The 17,286-nt window shown below is 35.9% G+C and overlaps 1 protein-coding gene across 1 annotated transcript in view; it reads left to right on the plus strand.

Annotated features, from left to right (window-relative positions):
• Positions 1-1,820: 1,820 nt before the first annotated feature.
• The window catches only part of ppp1r14c (protein phosphatase 1, regulatory (inhibitor) subunit 14C), a 46,547-nt gene continuing 31,081 nt past the window's right edge, over positions 1,821-17,286 (plus strand). Inside the window, exon 1 of the mRNA XM_030128438.1 lies at positions 1,821-2,156. Coding sequence (XP_029984298.1) covers positions 1,920-2,156 — 237 coding nt within the window. The 5' untranslated portion in view covers positions 1,821-1,919. The remainder of the gene's footprint in view (positions 2,157-17,286) is intronic.

A 17,286-nucleotide genomic window follows, 5' to 3' on the forward strand; every position in this document is an offset into this window, starting at 1 on the left:
CGCAAGTCTTCCTCTGTATGAATGGACATATATTAGTTAATATGGAATAAACTTGTGAAAATCAGTTTGGAGATAATTCCTCTGGCTTCATTGAGACATCTGTCTTTTTGTAAATCACAGGTGTCAAACATGCGGCCCGGGGGCCAAATTTGGCCCGCCAAAGGTTCCATTCCGGCCTGCGGGACGAAAGTGCAAAAATGAACCTGAACAGTCCAGGTTGTCCAGATCATTTTGGTTCAGGTTCCACATACAGACCAATGTGAGCTACAGTAAAAATAACAACACAATAACCCCTAAATAATGACAACTACAAATTTTCTTTGTGAAAAATTATGTGGAAAAAATGTAAGTGAAAAAAATAACAAAACGCTGTGAAAATATATACATTTACAAGACATTTTTTTTCCACAATAAAATGCAAATAAATACATAAATAAAAACAAAGATGAACAACCTGAAATGTGCAATTTGAACAATATTCTGCCTGTTACAAAATGTTTTGTGTATTTATGGATCCGCTGTGATTTGTAGTTGTGTTAATAATAATAACAGATGTAATATTGTAGAAACTGTTCAAATTTTAGTTCCAAACTCCAAAATTTTAACAATATTCTGCCTGTTACCAAATGTTTATGTAACACTGTGTGTAATGTACATGTATAGATAATAAGTTGAGGCATAATATTGTTCAAATTGCATTAACTTTTCAAATGAAATTTTTGTTTTTTCAGGAAATTCACTTGTTTTTTTGTAAATTGTAAATATTTTCATAATTTAATTGGGGGGGTTTTGTACTAAAACAAAAAGAAAAACTTGGATTTGTCATTATTTATAGGTTATTAACCCTCCGGTATCCAGGTGCACCTTTTAGGCACACTTTGCAATTTGTTTTAAAAAAACTTCATATTATTTTTCACAATTTAAATAAGGTTTGAATTCAAAAGTTGTTCATTTTTGCATGATTTTTAAAATTCTGGCCACCAACTAAAATTTGCACATTGTAAACAAAAGAAAATTACAAGACTAGCATCTGTCTCCCAAGTGTGCCTAAAACGCACTATTTCTTCCAACTGATATGTATGATTAGGGCTGACCTTGATTTACAAAAAAATATATATCAAATTAGAGCAAAAAAAAAAAAAAACTCATTATATAATATTTAATAGTTTGATTTATAGGTGTGCAATTTACGCACACTTGGTGACAGATGCTAGTATTTTTGAATATTTGACCTAGCGCCAAAAATAATAATGCAAATTAACCAATGTTGGAGTTAATCATTGACATATGCCAGGATGAAAAAATCAAATAATATGTGATCCACTTTTTATGTAGTGTATTGAAAATTTTTTTGGAAAATTTTGTTTTTTGCATCCAAAAAAAAAAAAAAGTTTGTTTACATTACAAACACAGCATTTAAAGGGTTAAAAAATGTGAAAGTTATTGAGTATTTGGTATTTTTATTTACTGCTCAAGCTGATGAAATAGAAAAAAAGTGTAAAAGAATTAAAAACAAACTATGAAAAAAATTTTGATACTATTCCACAAGTGGGCCAAAAAGGCACACTTGGTGCTTAGTAAGGGCCTTACTGGACGGGATACCGGAGGGTTAAGTCATTATTTTACTGGTCTGGCCCGCTTGAGATCAAATTGGGCTAAATATGGCCAAAATGAGTTTGACACCCCTGTTGTAGATTAGGATTTATTAATGTCAACCTCCCTTAAAAAAAAAAGCTTGGCTGTTCATTTTTTACAGTGTTGGCTCCTCCTCCTCTGCTGTCTCCGGCGCTGGGCTTTAAATAGCAGCTGTTTAAAAGCTCCTCACATTCTCCTGTCTGCCGTGCAGCTCGCAGTCCCACTCCGCACCGCAGTCCCACTCATTCACACATTTCTTTATAACCGAGTCCTCACATCCTGCAATGTCGGCCGCCAGCACCGAGACTAGTGCCCCTCTGCCCACAGCCGGCAGCCGAGTCTTTTTCCAATCCGCACCCGGCGTTGGATGCGTGGGTTCCGGCCCCATCACTACCGGAGACGACCCGGTCCAGAAGAAACAGGGGAAAGTGACGGTGAAGTACGACAGGAAAGAGCTGCGGAAAAGACTGGTCCTGGAGGAGTGGATCATTGAACAGCTCAGCGAGTTGTACGACTGTGAGGTGAGTGGGGATTTCACACAAGCACATCCGATCGGATTTATCACCTGCGTAAACACTCTGAGACACAGGGACAGGTGCGTAAAAGACATCCAACTCATCAGTACCTGTGTTTATGAAAAGCAGAACCTATTATAATCCGCCTGGTTTTGCAGAGTTGACATGTATGAGCCAGTTTGTTCCAAGTCTGTCCATCATCCACAGCTCAAACATCTCCTTTTTCATTAACCCTTTCATGCAGGAATTATTAGAACCTTAATCATGATTTTTCCGCCCTGTTTTTATTCTTTGGGCATGAAAAAAGAAAAAAATAAATAAATGTGATTGACACCTTTTTATGAACCTATTTTTCATGGAGTTGCAAAAATGTCCACTCAAATGGATACGATGCGTTTAATTTTTGAAGCCAAGAAACGTGTATTTACTGTCATACTGAGTAAACTATGAAATAAAAACACTTTTAATGCTACTAATCTGATGTTTTCTCATATTTAAACATACTCTAATACTAGTTATTACTCACTTCATGGAGATAATACACCAAAAAAAAAAAAAAAAGCATTTTGTTTAAGAAAAAATGATGATTACAATCTAATAACAATTGATTTACACTCAAACATGTTACTGCAGATCAGGTTTATCCAGAACAGCAAAGTTACATGATGCATAAGTGTCCACAACAAATCTCATGAATATATAAGAGAACAGCTGGAGAATACCTGTCCACTGTAGTGACCACTGTGCATGAAAGGGTTAATGTCTCTTTGTCCTTTACAACATTGAGCCAATTCGCAGAGCCTGTCCATCTATCTGCAGCCTCTCTAATGTGGCTGTGGACTTATACCTGCTGCAACTGGCTTAAACATTGGGTATTGTCTAGTCTTTGTGTCGGAGACATGAACGATAAGGTTGGTTCAACGAGGTCGATGTTGAGAACGGGGAGCGCGAGAGAAACCGCATGGTTGCGCCTTTTACGCGCCGGTTTCTATGCAATTTTTTTTGGGAGTTTTTACCAAATTGTGTTCATTGTTGGATACCATTCTTAGTTAATCCACCGCATTCTGCTAAAAAAAGGTTCAGATTTTATCCCATGTCCTTGACACTCATCCAATCCAAGCCAGCAAAGCAGTTTCTACAACACGCCTGGTAATAAATTCTGCAATTTTCTGACCTTTCAAACCCCCTTTTCACCTTTCGGGGAAAGATCTGTCGCCAGACGATATCGACAATCTAATTAATTTGCGTTCTCACGTTCACAAGTCGCATTCTTTAACATTTAAAGAGGGAGGGGGGGCGCCAAAGGGGGATGGGAAGGTGGATGTGAGCCGAGAGACAGGGGTGCAAAAGAGAGAGAGAGAGAGAGAGAGAGAGAGGATGCTTTGGGTGTAAGGGCATTTGTGCTTTCTTGCTTGCTGCCATGGACAGTATGCTGCCAAGTGGGGGGAAGGGGAGGGGGAGGTGGAGGGGGAGGTGGTGGTGGTGGAGAAGAAGAAAGAAGGGCAGTGGGTTAAGGATGTGCTGATGCTGTGACTCTCCTCACCAGCCAATCACCTTCTGTGGGTTTGACCCCCTTCTCCTCCACAGAGGGTCTGCACTGACACATATGTATAGGCTACAGTGCTATCACATGTCTTTTACAGTGAGTCTGTCACCTCCGCCTCAGCCAATCAGAGCTGGAGCAGCATCCACACGTGTCTACACATGATCCTGTCAGACCATCCCATGGGCATGGATTTTACTGGAGTTATTTGAAGGAGATGTGTGTTAACAGTGGCGCATATTTGTTTTCATTAATGCAATATGCCACGGTTCGGACTGTTCCAAAGATGGATAGTTCTGTGTGCACGCATGTTCAGAAGGGAAACACCTGCACAAATCACAGCAGCACCATGAACTCAGCATCAAAGCATCGTCGCCTGTTTCTGTCGTTTGTTCGTGCGCTGACAGGGCCATTGCAATGCAAATATTTCTCCCCATTCCGCAGGCAAATCGACTGTTTCAATGACAAATGGATGCAAATGCTCAAATTCACTCTGAAATCCCAAGCTTTTTTTTTTTTTAATCTAAACTAGGGTGGTCCAACAATCATGGTAAAAAATAAAGTTTCAGATAACCTCAATTAGAACCCTGCGTTAGGTTTTGGCATTCAAAAGACAATTTAGGAAAAAAAATTGGAAGAAAAAGGAGATGTTTTAGAGCGGGGGTGTCAAACTCATTTTCTTTCAGGGGCCACATTCAGCCCAATTTCATCTTCAGTGGGCCGGACCAGTAAAATAATAGCATAATAGCCTATAAATAATGACAACTCCAAATTTTTTATATGCAAAAATAACATTCAATTATGAAATTGTTTACATTTTACAAACTATCCAAACAAAAAAGATGTGAATAACCTGAAAAAACTGAAATTTCTGAAGAAAAATAAGAAGAAATAATAAGAAAAATTGTATCAATATTATGCCTCAACTTATGATTCATACATGTACATTACAGATCAGATCTACCAAGACACAAAACAGGCAGAATATTGTTAAAATTACACTTATTTTTCTTTAGACATTTCAGGTTGTTCATATTTGTTCAGGTTATTGAAGTTTTATTATTAAAGGATATCAGAATTTAATGTTATTTGCAATAAATCAAAAAGAAAAAAAATTGGTGTTGCCATTATTTATAGGCATAATGTCAGTATTTTTTTCACATCAAACCAAGAACATTTGGAGTCATTATTTCTATTTCTATTGTGCTATTATTTTTGAGTTCAATGCCCTTGACTATTAATATCTTCTGCACTTTGTAAAGTCATCCTGCGGGCCGGATTGGAACCTTTGGCGGGCCGGCTTTGGCGCCCGGGCCGCATGTTTGACACCTGTGTTTTAGAGGGTGCACAAGTTGCTGGAAGTTTCCTGGAAATGGACTAATTTTGCATTTTCAGCATAGCCGAGCTGACCTATTAAGAGAAGCAGCAGTCCTATCAAAACCAAGGTTTGAGTGCTTCATCTAGCAATATATGTATATAAGTAAGGCTGCTGACATCTGTGGTACTTTAGTGAAGAATTGGTTGTCCTGGCATTCTTGGACTCCAGTGTGACACAAGAGCAGAAGCAGCTGATGGTTCACAACATGATGGAAAATGAAGGTTCTTTCGGTTCCACTAAAGCATTGGGATGTCCTTAAATCCATCAGATTATGAAGGGAAGCAGGTCAGGGATTTTGTCACCACCAGCATCATGCGTTTCTTTGAAACGTTGGATCTGCCACAAACATTCTTCAGAATTCCTCCAGAAGACTGGGCTGATGATGAAGACTTTCAGAAGGTGCTAAAACTGTGCATTCCAGAAAAGTTGTAAATGATTATGCTGAAAGAGGGGTGGAGCTTATTCAAGACTTTAACTGTAGCCGAACAAAAAATGAAGATCAGAAACAGTACTTGCTACATTTTGTCAAAGAACACAGGAACATTTTTTTGTAATTTCAATAAAGCAACAGTGGTTGCTGGACTTTCTAAGTAACATTTTATGCGAGTTGCAGTTTGATTTTGAGAATAAAATTACAAATTATTCTAATATGACTTATTCATTTGGCTATAGAGCAATCTTCACGTGTCTTGTGCAGCCTCTAAATATTAATTAATTTGCATAAAATTTGGACGGAAGTAATTGGCCAGATATGGAACCAAATGCAGGGTTCTAATCCAGAGAATCTTAAAAAAAATTTTTGGACCATCCTAATCTAAAAATCACCACATTTGTCTTCTTTAGGCAGCTCTAACATTCAGCTGGTACTTTTTCAGTTGAAATGAAACATGTAGCCTGTCTCAGAGTGGAACTGGTTTACCTTTCAAAGCAGGCTCAGCTCTTGGATGCTTCGACTGATCTTTTTGATGTTTCCATGGGGGTTGGAGAGCAGTGGCCCAGCATTGATCTCAGATGGTCATCATTTTCCTTTATCTTTCACTGGCTGGGGTTTCTATGTTCCATCTGCTGTTTCTTTATTGTGCATGCATGTTTAGAAGGGTAGTGCTGTGGATGCACACATAAAAAGCTTCTATTGTGACTTTAACCCGTAAAGACCCAGTGTTACATTTGTGGCAATTCTCAAATGAATTTTTCTCTTTATTTAACTTTTCTTATGCGATTTACCACCATTTACTATAATCTTATCATCTGTATTTCGCATTTTTCACTGTAAACCACGTATTTTTCTGTATTTACTGGAGATGTTCATAAAAATTCAGAGTAAATGTGAAGGTTATTATAAAACTGAGAAAACTGAAGAAAAAGTCACATTTTCAGCAAAGATATCATTAAAAACAGTCTGTCCATTCACTGTCATTAATCAAACTCCATGGGTTTTACTGGTGAATCAATGTTGTAGAAGATGACGGTGTTTCCACGGTAACTACAGAGCCTCTGAACGTCCAAATGGGTCATATCTGATGACTATGAAAAGATGACAAACTGTATTTTACACTAATTATTTATATGTATTGATAAAATTAGTGGATCAACAGGTATTAGACACTTTAGATCAGTAAATGATTTTGGTCAGCAGTAGGGGTGTGTATTGGCAAGAATCAGGCAATATGATACAAATTACAATAGAATCACAATACGATATATCATGATATATCGTGATACTCTTAAAAAGGCAATTTTTTTGTTTGTCTGTTTCTTTAAAATTATTCTTTCCTTGAAGAATTGAATTACACCAGAAATATGCACAAATACTTAATACATTTTTATTTGATCACAACAGGATCTAATGCTATATCACAACATTTTCCTGTTAAAACTTAAATTACGTTTTACAGACATTACAGTTTAAGACCCTGTTCAAACGTTCATATTGTATTAGTTTATAACTAACATCATAACATTATTTTTGTGCAATCCCAGCAAAGGAACTAATATTATTTAATAAAACAGTGTTTAATAATAATGAATAAAATATAAACAAAAAAGAAAAACAAAACAAAAAAATGAACCTCCACAATATCTGCATTGGAATAAATACCTAAAAATATCAATACAGTACTTTTTAATTTCCATACAGTATTGTGAAATGAAATATCGCGATATATTGCAGAATATTTTCTTACACCACTGGATGTTTGGGTCTTTATGGGTTAACATCCCTTTTATTCATGCACCATTTTTTAGATTCAAATAAAAATTTTCACCATTCAGGTGTCAGATATATCCAGACTTCAATCCGCTGACAGCACCTCTGTGGTCTATTTATGAGTACAGATATTCTCATTCGTCTCACACCTCCACAAACAATGTCTTTCACACAGCAAATGGGGTAAGATCACACAACAATCCCTTAGCTCGCTGCTGTTTCTGTTGGTGTGATATCACCCTGGATGCTGGAATATGAAGAGTGTTGACTGACTGTCGACACACAGGGAATGTGTTCATGTATCAGCCTTCGCAGAGGACACAGAGTAAAGAAACCAGCCTGTTATTATCTCAACACGTTGTCATTTTGGCACATTGTTAAGGCTTTCTCTTTCATTCATGTGTCTGTTTGTTCATCCATTAATAGATAGATGATGACAGTGTTTGGGCAGGTGGATTTAAGTGCTTTACTGATGTTTAGTCATGTGACTCCAACCAGGAAGTCACACTGATGCGATGCCTGTTAACACCTCCATGTTCACGTCTATGTGTGTATTGGTGTGTGTGTCTTTGTGTGTGACAGCGAGCGAGAGATTGCTGATTTGGCATCAGTGGTCTGGCTTAAAGGTCAGTCTTTGTATCGGTTTCATAAGAAAACTTGATACTATAGAGGACATCTCATCGCTGGTGGAGTGTGTGTGTGTGTGTGTGTGTGTGTGTATGTGTGTATTTGTGCATGAATGTAATTGACTAGGAAGAGGGTTAACTCTTAATAAACTGGAGTCCTTTTCTAGAATAGGTTAAAAAAAAAAAAAAAGAATGTCTGACATGTTTCTATCATTGTGTTCACAAAATATCTGTAGTGGTTACAAAATCTAAAATCCACAATTAGATGAAAATGTTGACGCAATAGTCCAAATAAGGCATCCACAGAAGATATTTATATAGTCTGGAAACTAACAGAACACTGAAGTCAGAGAGGAGCTTCTAAATTACTTTTGGAAGTTAATATAATAATAGTAACAATACTAATAACAATGATAGTATTTATTTATTTATTTATCTACACAGACCAGCCAAGAAGTGGGTGCACCACATGTACACTGTTTAATTTTAAAATAAAAAATACTCTCTATTTCAGTAAAATAATGCCATGTTCAGCTTTATTTTATTCGCCGACATCTGCTCCAGTCTCTTGCTTCATTTGCATAAAAACTAACATGTAACACTCAGCACCATAAACATTAATTCTGTCATAATTAAATATAGCATAAACCTCATTTTACCCCTAATCCAAAGATAAAACTCTGAATGCTGTATTTACTATCTTTACTAGTCATTTGTACTGATTTTTTTTTTTTAATCTCTATTTGCATGTATTCCTATTTGTTATCTTATAGCGGTACAATGTAATTCTTATAGTCTCTCCTGGCATTTTACTAATACTTAAAGGTTAACTGTGTATACTGTGTATGTGAATTATTGCTGTGTAATGTGTGGGTGCAGCCATAATTTTTAAAATATTTCTAATTTTATGAATGCTGATATTTTATATCTTACCCAGGGACAACAGTTGAAAAATAGCTTTTTTGCTAATACTGGCACATTTACAGAAATGTTCATTAATGCGTACTGTCCCTGCTAAACAAACAAACAAACAAACAAACAAATAAATAAATAAATATTACTGTTTTAATTATCCATGGCGACTGATGTTACTCTAGCATAAATTATGTGTCTTGACAAGTTTTTCACATTACAATTAACAGATACTAGAATGAAACATCTGCAAGTAACATTAATAATGACATGGCTTTTTCACTTTTAGAAAACTATGTATTTGTGTGAATTTGATCATGGTTGGAAGCACTTGATGCAATATAAATAAACAAGTCAACCAAATATATCACCTAGGCCTGTTGTTTTGTTGATATTTTACTGTAGGAACGTCACAAACTGTAGCTTTAACCCTTTATAGGTCACTCATTGAAATAGTCTGAAATTCAAAATTGAAACCCTAGTGTGTTATTGAAGGATATAACAAGACTTTATTACTTTTGTGAATTTTTTCTAAAAATTTTTATTGTCATGTAGAAAATCAGTGATCTCCCCATATGTGGCAAAAATAAATAAATCCATGAAGCACACATAAAAAATACAAGAAAACATAACCGTGAGGGAAGAGAGTCAGGTGCGTAATCACAGAAACACACACAGTTTTGTGATACTTAGGCTATGACTCAGGTTTTACAGACGAAAAGTCATATGCAGCTTTAACATATTCATTTAAAGCCAAATCTGTTCATGTAGAAATGGACGCTTTCTTTTGTGAAATTTTTCAAAATTTTTTGTTATGTAGAAAATTGAGGTCAATGAAGTTACCATTTTTAGTTCCTTACCCGTAAGCGGCAAAAAAAAAAAAAAAAAAAAATCCAAGAAGTAAATATAAAAACATATAAGAAAAACACAAGTAAGGTGGAAGGAACATGTATTTTAGAACATTAGACCAACCTAAGTGCTGATCCAGACCCCTGTCCACATCCACATTATCCCTTTGAACATCATTCCTTACATTAGTACCATTACTTCATGGTACCTAACAAAGCAGGTACACTCACTGTTCATGCAGAGGTGGTCCTTACAGACCCTGTAGACCACATTGGACCTGAGATTGTTGACTCACTTTAACTGTTGCTGTCACTGTCTTGTAATGTACTCAGAAATGACCAAAAATAGTCACTTCCCTGATAAAGGGTTAAAGTCCTTTACTGAAATAGCTTGTCCATTATCCATGTATCACATCGTCCTGAGCCCCCCCACCCCACCCCCTCCTCTCAGTCTCTCTCTCTCTCTCTCTCTCTCTCTCTCTCTCTCTCTCTCTCTCTCTCTCTCTCTCTCTCGGCTATAGGATAACAGAAGGTGAGTTCTGTCAGAGATAGATTCCCCTCTGCTCTCCTGGGATATGTTGCCTCTGTTCATTTGGCTGTTCAAAGGACAGAGAGGAGAGAGGAGGGGGTGACTTATAGAGGAGGGAGCGCAGGGCTGGAGTGTTCCCACTGCTGCTCTTAATGCTGGAGGAACTCTTCTCTAAACTCTGTCTTTATGTGTTATTTCGACAAAGTCATTGCTCACAGTATGTAGACGTTACTGCAGTGTTTCAGCTCTGTGATACATACTAATCCATAACACGTGTGAAAATAAATGGCAGATTTATGACTGTCACTTTTATATTATCTATTATCTATATTAGATTAAATCTATAACAGCTAATTCCAGCACTGATTTTAAAAAATGGTGGTTATTTTGTAGGTTAGTCAGTTATTTGTTTGGCTTGAATACATTTCCTAAAACCAGGGATATAAGCAAATCATCCCGAAGCTCAAAGATGATCTCAGTCTGGATTGTGTCCGTAAATTTACTCTAATATAAAAACCAAAGAGGCTGAAATCAAATAATAATGACCAGTTTTAGATCCAACATTCACTTGAACTAACAGTTAAATTGAGATATTGGAGGTGACCAGTGGGGTCATTCTTAAGCCCCCCTAAATATTTTAGACCATATTGAACTTTAGTCTATTTTTGGGCTTTTTCTAAAAGCCTATACCTTCTAAATGTGATTTAATATGCAATGAGACATGAACTACCTTCCTCCATGCCATGGACAGCACATAATTCTAAATCATATTTACACAGTACTAAATCACATTCAGAAGACATAGGCTTTTAGAAATAGCCCAAAAATAGTCTAAAGTTCAATACGGTCTTTTATCCCTTAATAAGCAGAAAAAGCTGAGACACAATATAATAGACAGCTGTGGTCAACTGAACCTTCCACTCAGTTTACATTCACTAATTTTGGACAAAAGTTGATCATTGTCCATCCTTAATCATTAACATTATACATCATAGGTTTCAGATATTAGCTTCTCATCTGGTCAAATGGCTGATACAGTGGTGGGATTGTATGTCAGTGGAACTTGTACATAGATCATAGTTGGATTATCACAGATTCTTGTTATATATGCTTTGATGAAAAATCTTTGCCTTTTGTAAGAAATTTAAAACTGTATTAAATTCAATAGCCTAATGGTTCTTTGTGAGGAACGGATGTCAGCTGCATCCCAGGGGCTGAGCACCCCCCAAAGGTCAGATCCTCAAATCGCCCCTGGAGGTGACTATATTTCAGTCTTCTTTTTTTTTTTTTTTAATTTTATTTTGGTTTTTGAATTTTCATTTTACAAATGAAGAAAGAGAACAATGGAACAAACAAATGTGACAAATACTGGCCCCCTCCCTCCCCTCCCTCCCTCCCCTGCTCACTCGAAAAAAAAAAAGCTCCTGCTCTTACTTTTTGTTCAAAAGGACACATGGCATGACACAATAAGACCAGTTAAATTACAATTGCACCTACATAGTCTAAGTAAGGTTGCCAAATTCTGACAAAAGTTTTTTATGACTTTCTTAGGCTATATGTTATTTTTTCTAAAGGGACACAATTGTTCATCTCTGTGTACCATTTGGTTAAAGGAATGGGAGAATCAGACTTCCATGTAACAGCAATAATTTTTCTAGCCACTGCCAAGGCTATTTCGAGGAATTTTGTTTGATATTTGTGTAGCGGTTCATTAATCTACATAAAATTTCCAATTAGACAAATTTCAGGATCCAGGGGTATTGAACTCTTGGTAACATTAGACAAAATATCACACAAGCCTAGCCAAAAATCTCTGACTTTCACACATATATTTCAGTCTTCTTTATTTTCTTTTTTATTTATTTATTGTTATTTGCATTTTTGGGTGGCCATGGCTCAAATGATAGAGCGGGTCATTTCATAACCAAATTGGAGCTTTGGCTATGGTGTAAAAAGTACATTCGATAAAATCTGTTGTAACTTTTTTCTTACAAGTCGTGTTTTAAAAAGAATAACAGTTCAATAAAATAGAGATCTTTTGCTAAAAAATGAGCCCACTTGATAAATGATGTGTGCAAATTTACTTTTTCATGTTGATGTTCATGTTCACTTGATCGGTCCATCCACTGAAATACACTCACTCTCTTCTGTAGTATCCTAATGTGAGAAACTGGTCTAGACTGTATTTGAGTCCAGATTAGCGCTTAGGTCAAGTTTAGTTGATTAAAAGCCAGAATGTGTCAGCACCGTGATGAGTCTGTCTGTCTGAGCGCACTTCAGTACAATCGATGGAGGCTGTAGAGCACAGGTGTCAAACATGCGGCCCAGGGGCCAAAACCGGCCCACCAAAGTTTCCAATCCGGCCCGCGGGATGAAGTTGCAAAGTGCAAGTTAGGGCATCAAATTCAAAAATAATATCATAATAACCTATAAATAATGACAACACCTTTTTTTCCCTTGATTTAGTGCAAAAAACGTTAAATTCTGAAAATATTTACATTAACAAACTATCCTTTAACATTAAAATGTGAATAAACTGAACAAATATGAACAACCTGAAATGTCTAAAAAAAACATTAAGGGCAATTTTAACCATTTTCTGCCTGTTACTAAATGTTTACTGTCTTTGTAGATCTGATCTGTAATGCACATGTATAAATGATAAGTCGAGGCAGAATATTGATAAAATTGTGCTTACATTTCTTAACAAATTTCTTTTTTTTCAGGTTATTCACATCCTTTTTGTTTGGATGATTTGTGAATGTAAATATTGGCCAAATTGAATGTTATTTTTTGCACATAAACAATTTGGAGTTGTCATTATTTATTGGCTGTCATGCTATTATTGTACTGGTCCGGCCCACTTCAGATTAAATTGGGCTGAATTTGGCCCCCGGAAGAAAATGAGTTTGACACCCCTGCTGTAGAGGAAAAGACTGAGCAGCTTTATTTGGTGTATGAGAGAAAATAACAGACAGAGACTGATCAAGTGTTGAAGATCTGACACTACAGATTGTGTGCGTGTATGTATGTGTGTGTGTGTGTGTGTGTGTGTGTTGTTGGGGTGCTGGCTGCAGATAAACAGAACAAGACACTGTAATGTCCTACTTTTTTGCATTGAACGGCATCAATAGAGCCCCACTCAATGAAGCTCATTCATGTGTGGAAGCACAGACACTGCCGGCATACAGTGTTCTGCCCTCTGGCTTTGTGTGTTTGTGTCTGCGAATGTGTGTGTGTGTGTGTGTTAGGGCCAAACATGACTTTTTGGGTTGAAGTCATTCTGCTGCTCCGTAGCAGATATGGGGTAGTGAGCAGTCAGGGGTTCTTTCCATGAATGGATGAACACATGTGCTCAATTTTAGGACATATCAGCGTACATATTTGAACCAAATGGAGCAGGAGAAGTAGGAGATGGATGCTTCTTATCATAACAGGAGAAAAGAGGGGGTGGTGGGGGGTTAATGTCTACTCTGACTCCTGTTTTGTGTAGGAGGATCTGTCTGGAGGCATGGTTTGTTCATATCATGGACAAAGGAAACTGGGTTTTATAGGTGGATTGTCAACACTAGTGGGGAAAAAAAAAAAAAGAACTTATTTATCTCCTCAGGATTTCTCCAACCCCCCACTCTGCTTCTCCTGTGACCTTGTCAATAACCTCTCCCTTCGCTCGCCTTTCATGTTCTTCTTGCTGGGAAGCAGAGCAAACACGTATCATGTGAACCTCATAGGGTAGAGCGGGAGGAGTAAACAGTGCAATTCAAGACAAGTCATTAGCAACGTTCAATAGCTTTAGGAATAGTGTGGTGGAGCGTCAAGAATCGAAGATGAACACATAATGACACACAAAGATGGAGACGGTGTGTTTCTGTTATTGTTGTTGGATCATCCCAAGGGTTTAACACAAACAAGATACACAAACCCATTTTGCACTGGTAAATGGGCGAAGTGATTTAGTGATTTATTTTTTTAGTGATTTAGTGATTTATTCCGAACATGCAATGAAATTTAACATATATGCACTAGCAAAACATACATAATAATACAAATATCAAGAATCATAACAGTCTTAGACAGAAGAAAAGCACAATAGTTCCATTTACATGCCCGAAAAGGGGTGGGAAGAAGTAATAAGTCAAGGAAAGGTTAGCATCTGATCAAAAACAAAAAAGTTACTATAATCTACACCAAACTTATTTATTTATTTATTTAGAACATGCAAAGAAACAAAATAAAACAAAACAAAGCAAGGTAAGACAAAAACAAAATAACATTTAAATGAACAGAATCTATCTTCAAGTATGTGCAAGTCTGAATTTTGCATGGTTCGAAAAAGAGTAGGAAGAGGTATAAACTTATATTTTTGGGTAGGTAAGTACTTATATTTTCAGGAAAATGTACTTTGAAATGAGAAAAAATTTGTGAAAAAAAAAAATTGTGTAGTTTTATGAGTGTGAATGTTCAGAAAGTGACAAAGTTTTGTGCTGTCATTCTGGGTTCATTTTATAAACTCTCGTAAATAAATTAAATTTTATTCCAAATATATTGATATTTGACTATTAAATTATTTATGTCATATTCTAAATACACAGTGCTTAAATTAACAAATGCATATATCTATGCAAATACATTTGAATATAATGTTAATATTATTTGTATGTTGTAAATATTGTAAAAAAAAAAAAAAAAAAAAAAAAATGTAAATGATATTGATGATTGAAATAAAAAATGTGTAATTTGATATTTACTTTTTTTATCCATTCGTGAAACTCTTGCTATTTAGGTATGATCTAATATTTTTTTCCTCTAACCAATTATTAGGTTGTAAAATAGAGGGTTTAAAGTATACACTGAATATATTTTAGGACGAAAATGTCATAGGAACTTCACTTTTGACAACTTTGTAATTCTTATAAAAAATAGACGATAATTTTTTGTCCTTCTATAACGCAGTAGTTTTTGATATTTTTCATTTAAAAATATTTGAAACTAAATTTTGCCCTTTTAGTATGTTTAAGATGGCATTTAGACCTTTCTAATTATGTGTAATATTTGTCTTAAACTTGTCTGGTTCAAAAGTTATGAATGAAAAATTAGTGGGCTGTCCATCTGTGACGCCCTTGACCTCGCCCAAATATAGTATGTGCCAGTAAATAACTTTATTCAGTATAGCATATCTAAAATGTATGATCTGTAAAGAGGATTAAATTAATGTAACACTAATGCTCATGAATCATATCTGGCAGGGAAGACATCATGCGGAAAAAAACTGTGTAAATACTTATTTTATTAAATGAGACTGGGGACCTTTACAATCTAAAAAGAGCCACTGTGGACCTCAAAGATTAAAATAAATAAATAAATAAAAATCTGTCTAGAGCCACAAAAACAGAGTACTTAATCCCCTTATGTTTCAGCTCAATATACTTATTCTTACTGTGGTAGCCTATTTATGATTATTTGATTCTGTAACTTTGTGTTTTCATTACAATAATATAATTTTTGGTGCATTTATTCAATTATATAAAAAATTGATTTATTGTATAATGGAGAAGCGACAAACAAATGTAAATTGAGTTTGTACATATTGAGTTTAGTAATAAAAAAGAAAAAAAACAAGAAGACACAAAAAGACAACAGACCTCTTGAGAATAGCAGAAAAAAAAGAGAATAGCATATGATACACATTTTCTTTTGTAAATTGTTATTCTGTGTCTAGCCTGCAGATTTGTACAAACTGACAGCGTAATAATTGCTCTAGTACAGCAATATTAAAAAACTAGTGCATTGACCCATGAGGAACCGTATTAATACCAGTGTCTAGGGACTGAAGTTAATCAATGTGTCGTTCCTGTTTTTAACTTCATTTCCCATCATGCAGCATGGTACTGCACTTCCCGTCAACTGTCATGGGCATAGCAACGTGATTGTAAGGCTATCGTTTTCCAAAATGGCTAATATCTCCCAAAATATTGGTCCTATGAGCTTGCTGAGAGATTTAATGTGGAGATGGGACTATTCCTCAACTGTAGGTACCAAATTGGCTGGTTAAAAATGTCTTAATTTGTCAGAACTGTGCAGATACACACACACACACCTACACACACACTAGGGCTGAACGATATGGGCAAAAGTTCATATCTCGATATTCATGCCAGATGTCTCGATATCGATACGATATGACTGCGGGTTCGGTGAAAACCAAGGATTTTTCAGAAAAATACAAACATCATATTACAAAAGAAGGTGGAAAGTGCAGTTTTATTTATAAGAACTCACTGCCAGTCATCAACATTAACATAAAGTACAAATAAATTAAATTTGTTGTGACTTCCAGACCTGTACATGCAGGGTGAGCAGGGGGGAAATCTATATTGTTTATATCATTGCTTTTTCAGTATTAATATCTTGAATGTTCATATCTCGATATCGATACGATAATGATATATCTTTCAGCCCTAACACACACACACACACACACACACACACACACACACACACACGCTCTGAGACCTTCCGGTATTATAATATAGATAATAAACACTCTCAATCTGAAATAATCCATATTCATTTCCATATTTATTTATTTATTTATTTACTTAGGTATATTTTGCATTGCCGATCATATATTGTACCAGTGGCGATGTTGTTGTGTCCGTCCAGCAGCCGCGTTGTCACCGTCATCTCCGCTGAGTGACTGTGTAAAAGCCGATCCCTCGTACAGTCCACTCATCTCGCAGGGATTTGTTTTACTCACTGGGGGGGACAAGGATAGGGTGCCTTTTAGGGTGATTTTGCCTTGAATACTGTGAAAAAGTCCTATGACAACATTAGGTTTGTTGGTTTAGTAAAGTTCTCATTTCTCAGTCTCTGTATTAACCCTTTCATGCACGAATTATGACAACCATAGTCCAGATTTTTTTCTTTCATCTTGTTTTTATCCCCCCTTATACATGAAAAAAAAAGCAATTGAGTTGTTTTTTTTATGAAGTTACAAAAATGTCCATGCGTTTAATTTTTGAAGTAAAGAAACGTGTTCAAAACCCAATATCAGAAAGTGAGATAAAAACAAATGAAAAGATTTTAATCCTACT

Source organism: Sphaeramia orbicularis, chromosome 24 (genome assembly GCF_902148855.1).
Source record: "Sphaeramia orbicularis chromosome 24, fSphaOr1.1, whole genome shotgun sequence".
Classification (NCBI taxonomy): Eukaryota; Metazoa; Chordata; class Actinopteri; order Kurtiformes; family Apogonidae; genus Sphaeramia; species Sphaeramia orbicularis.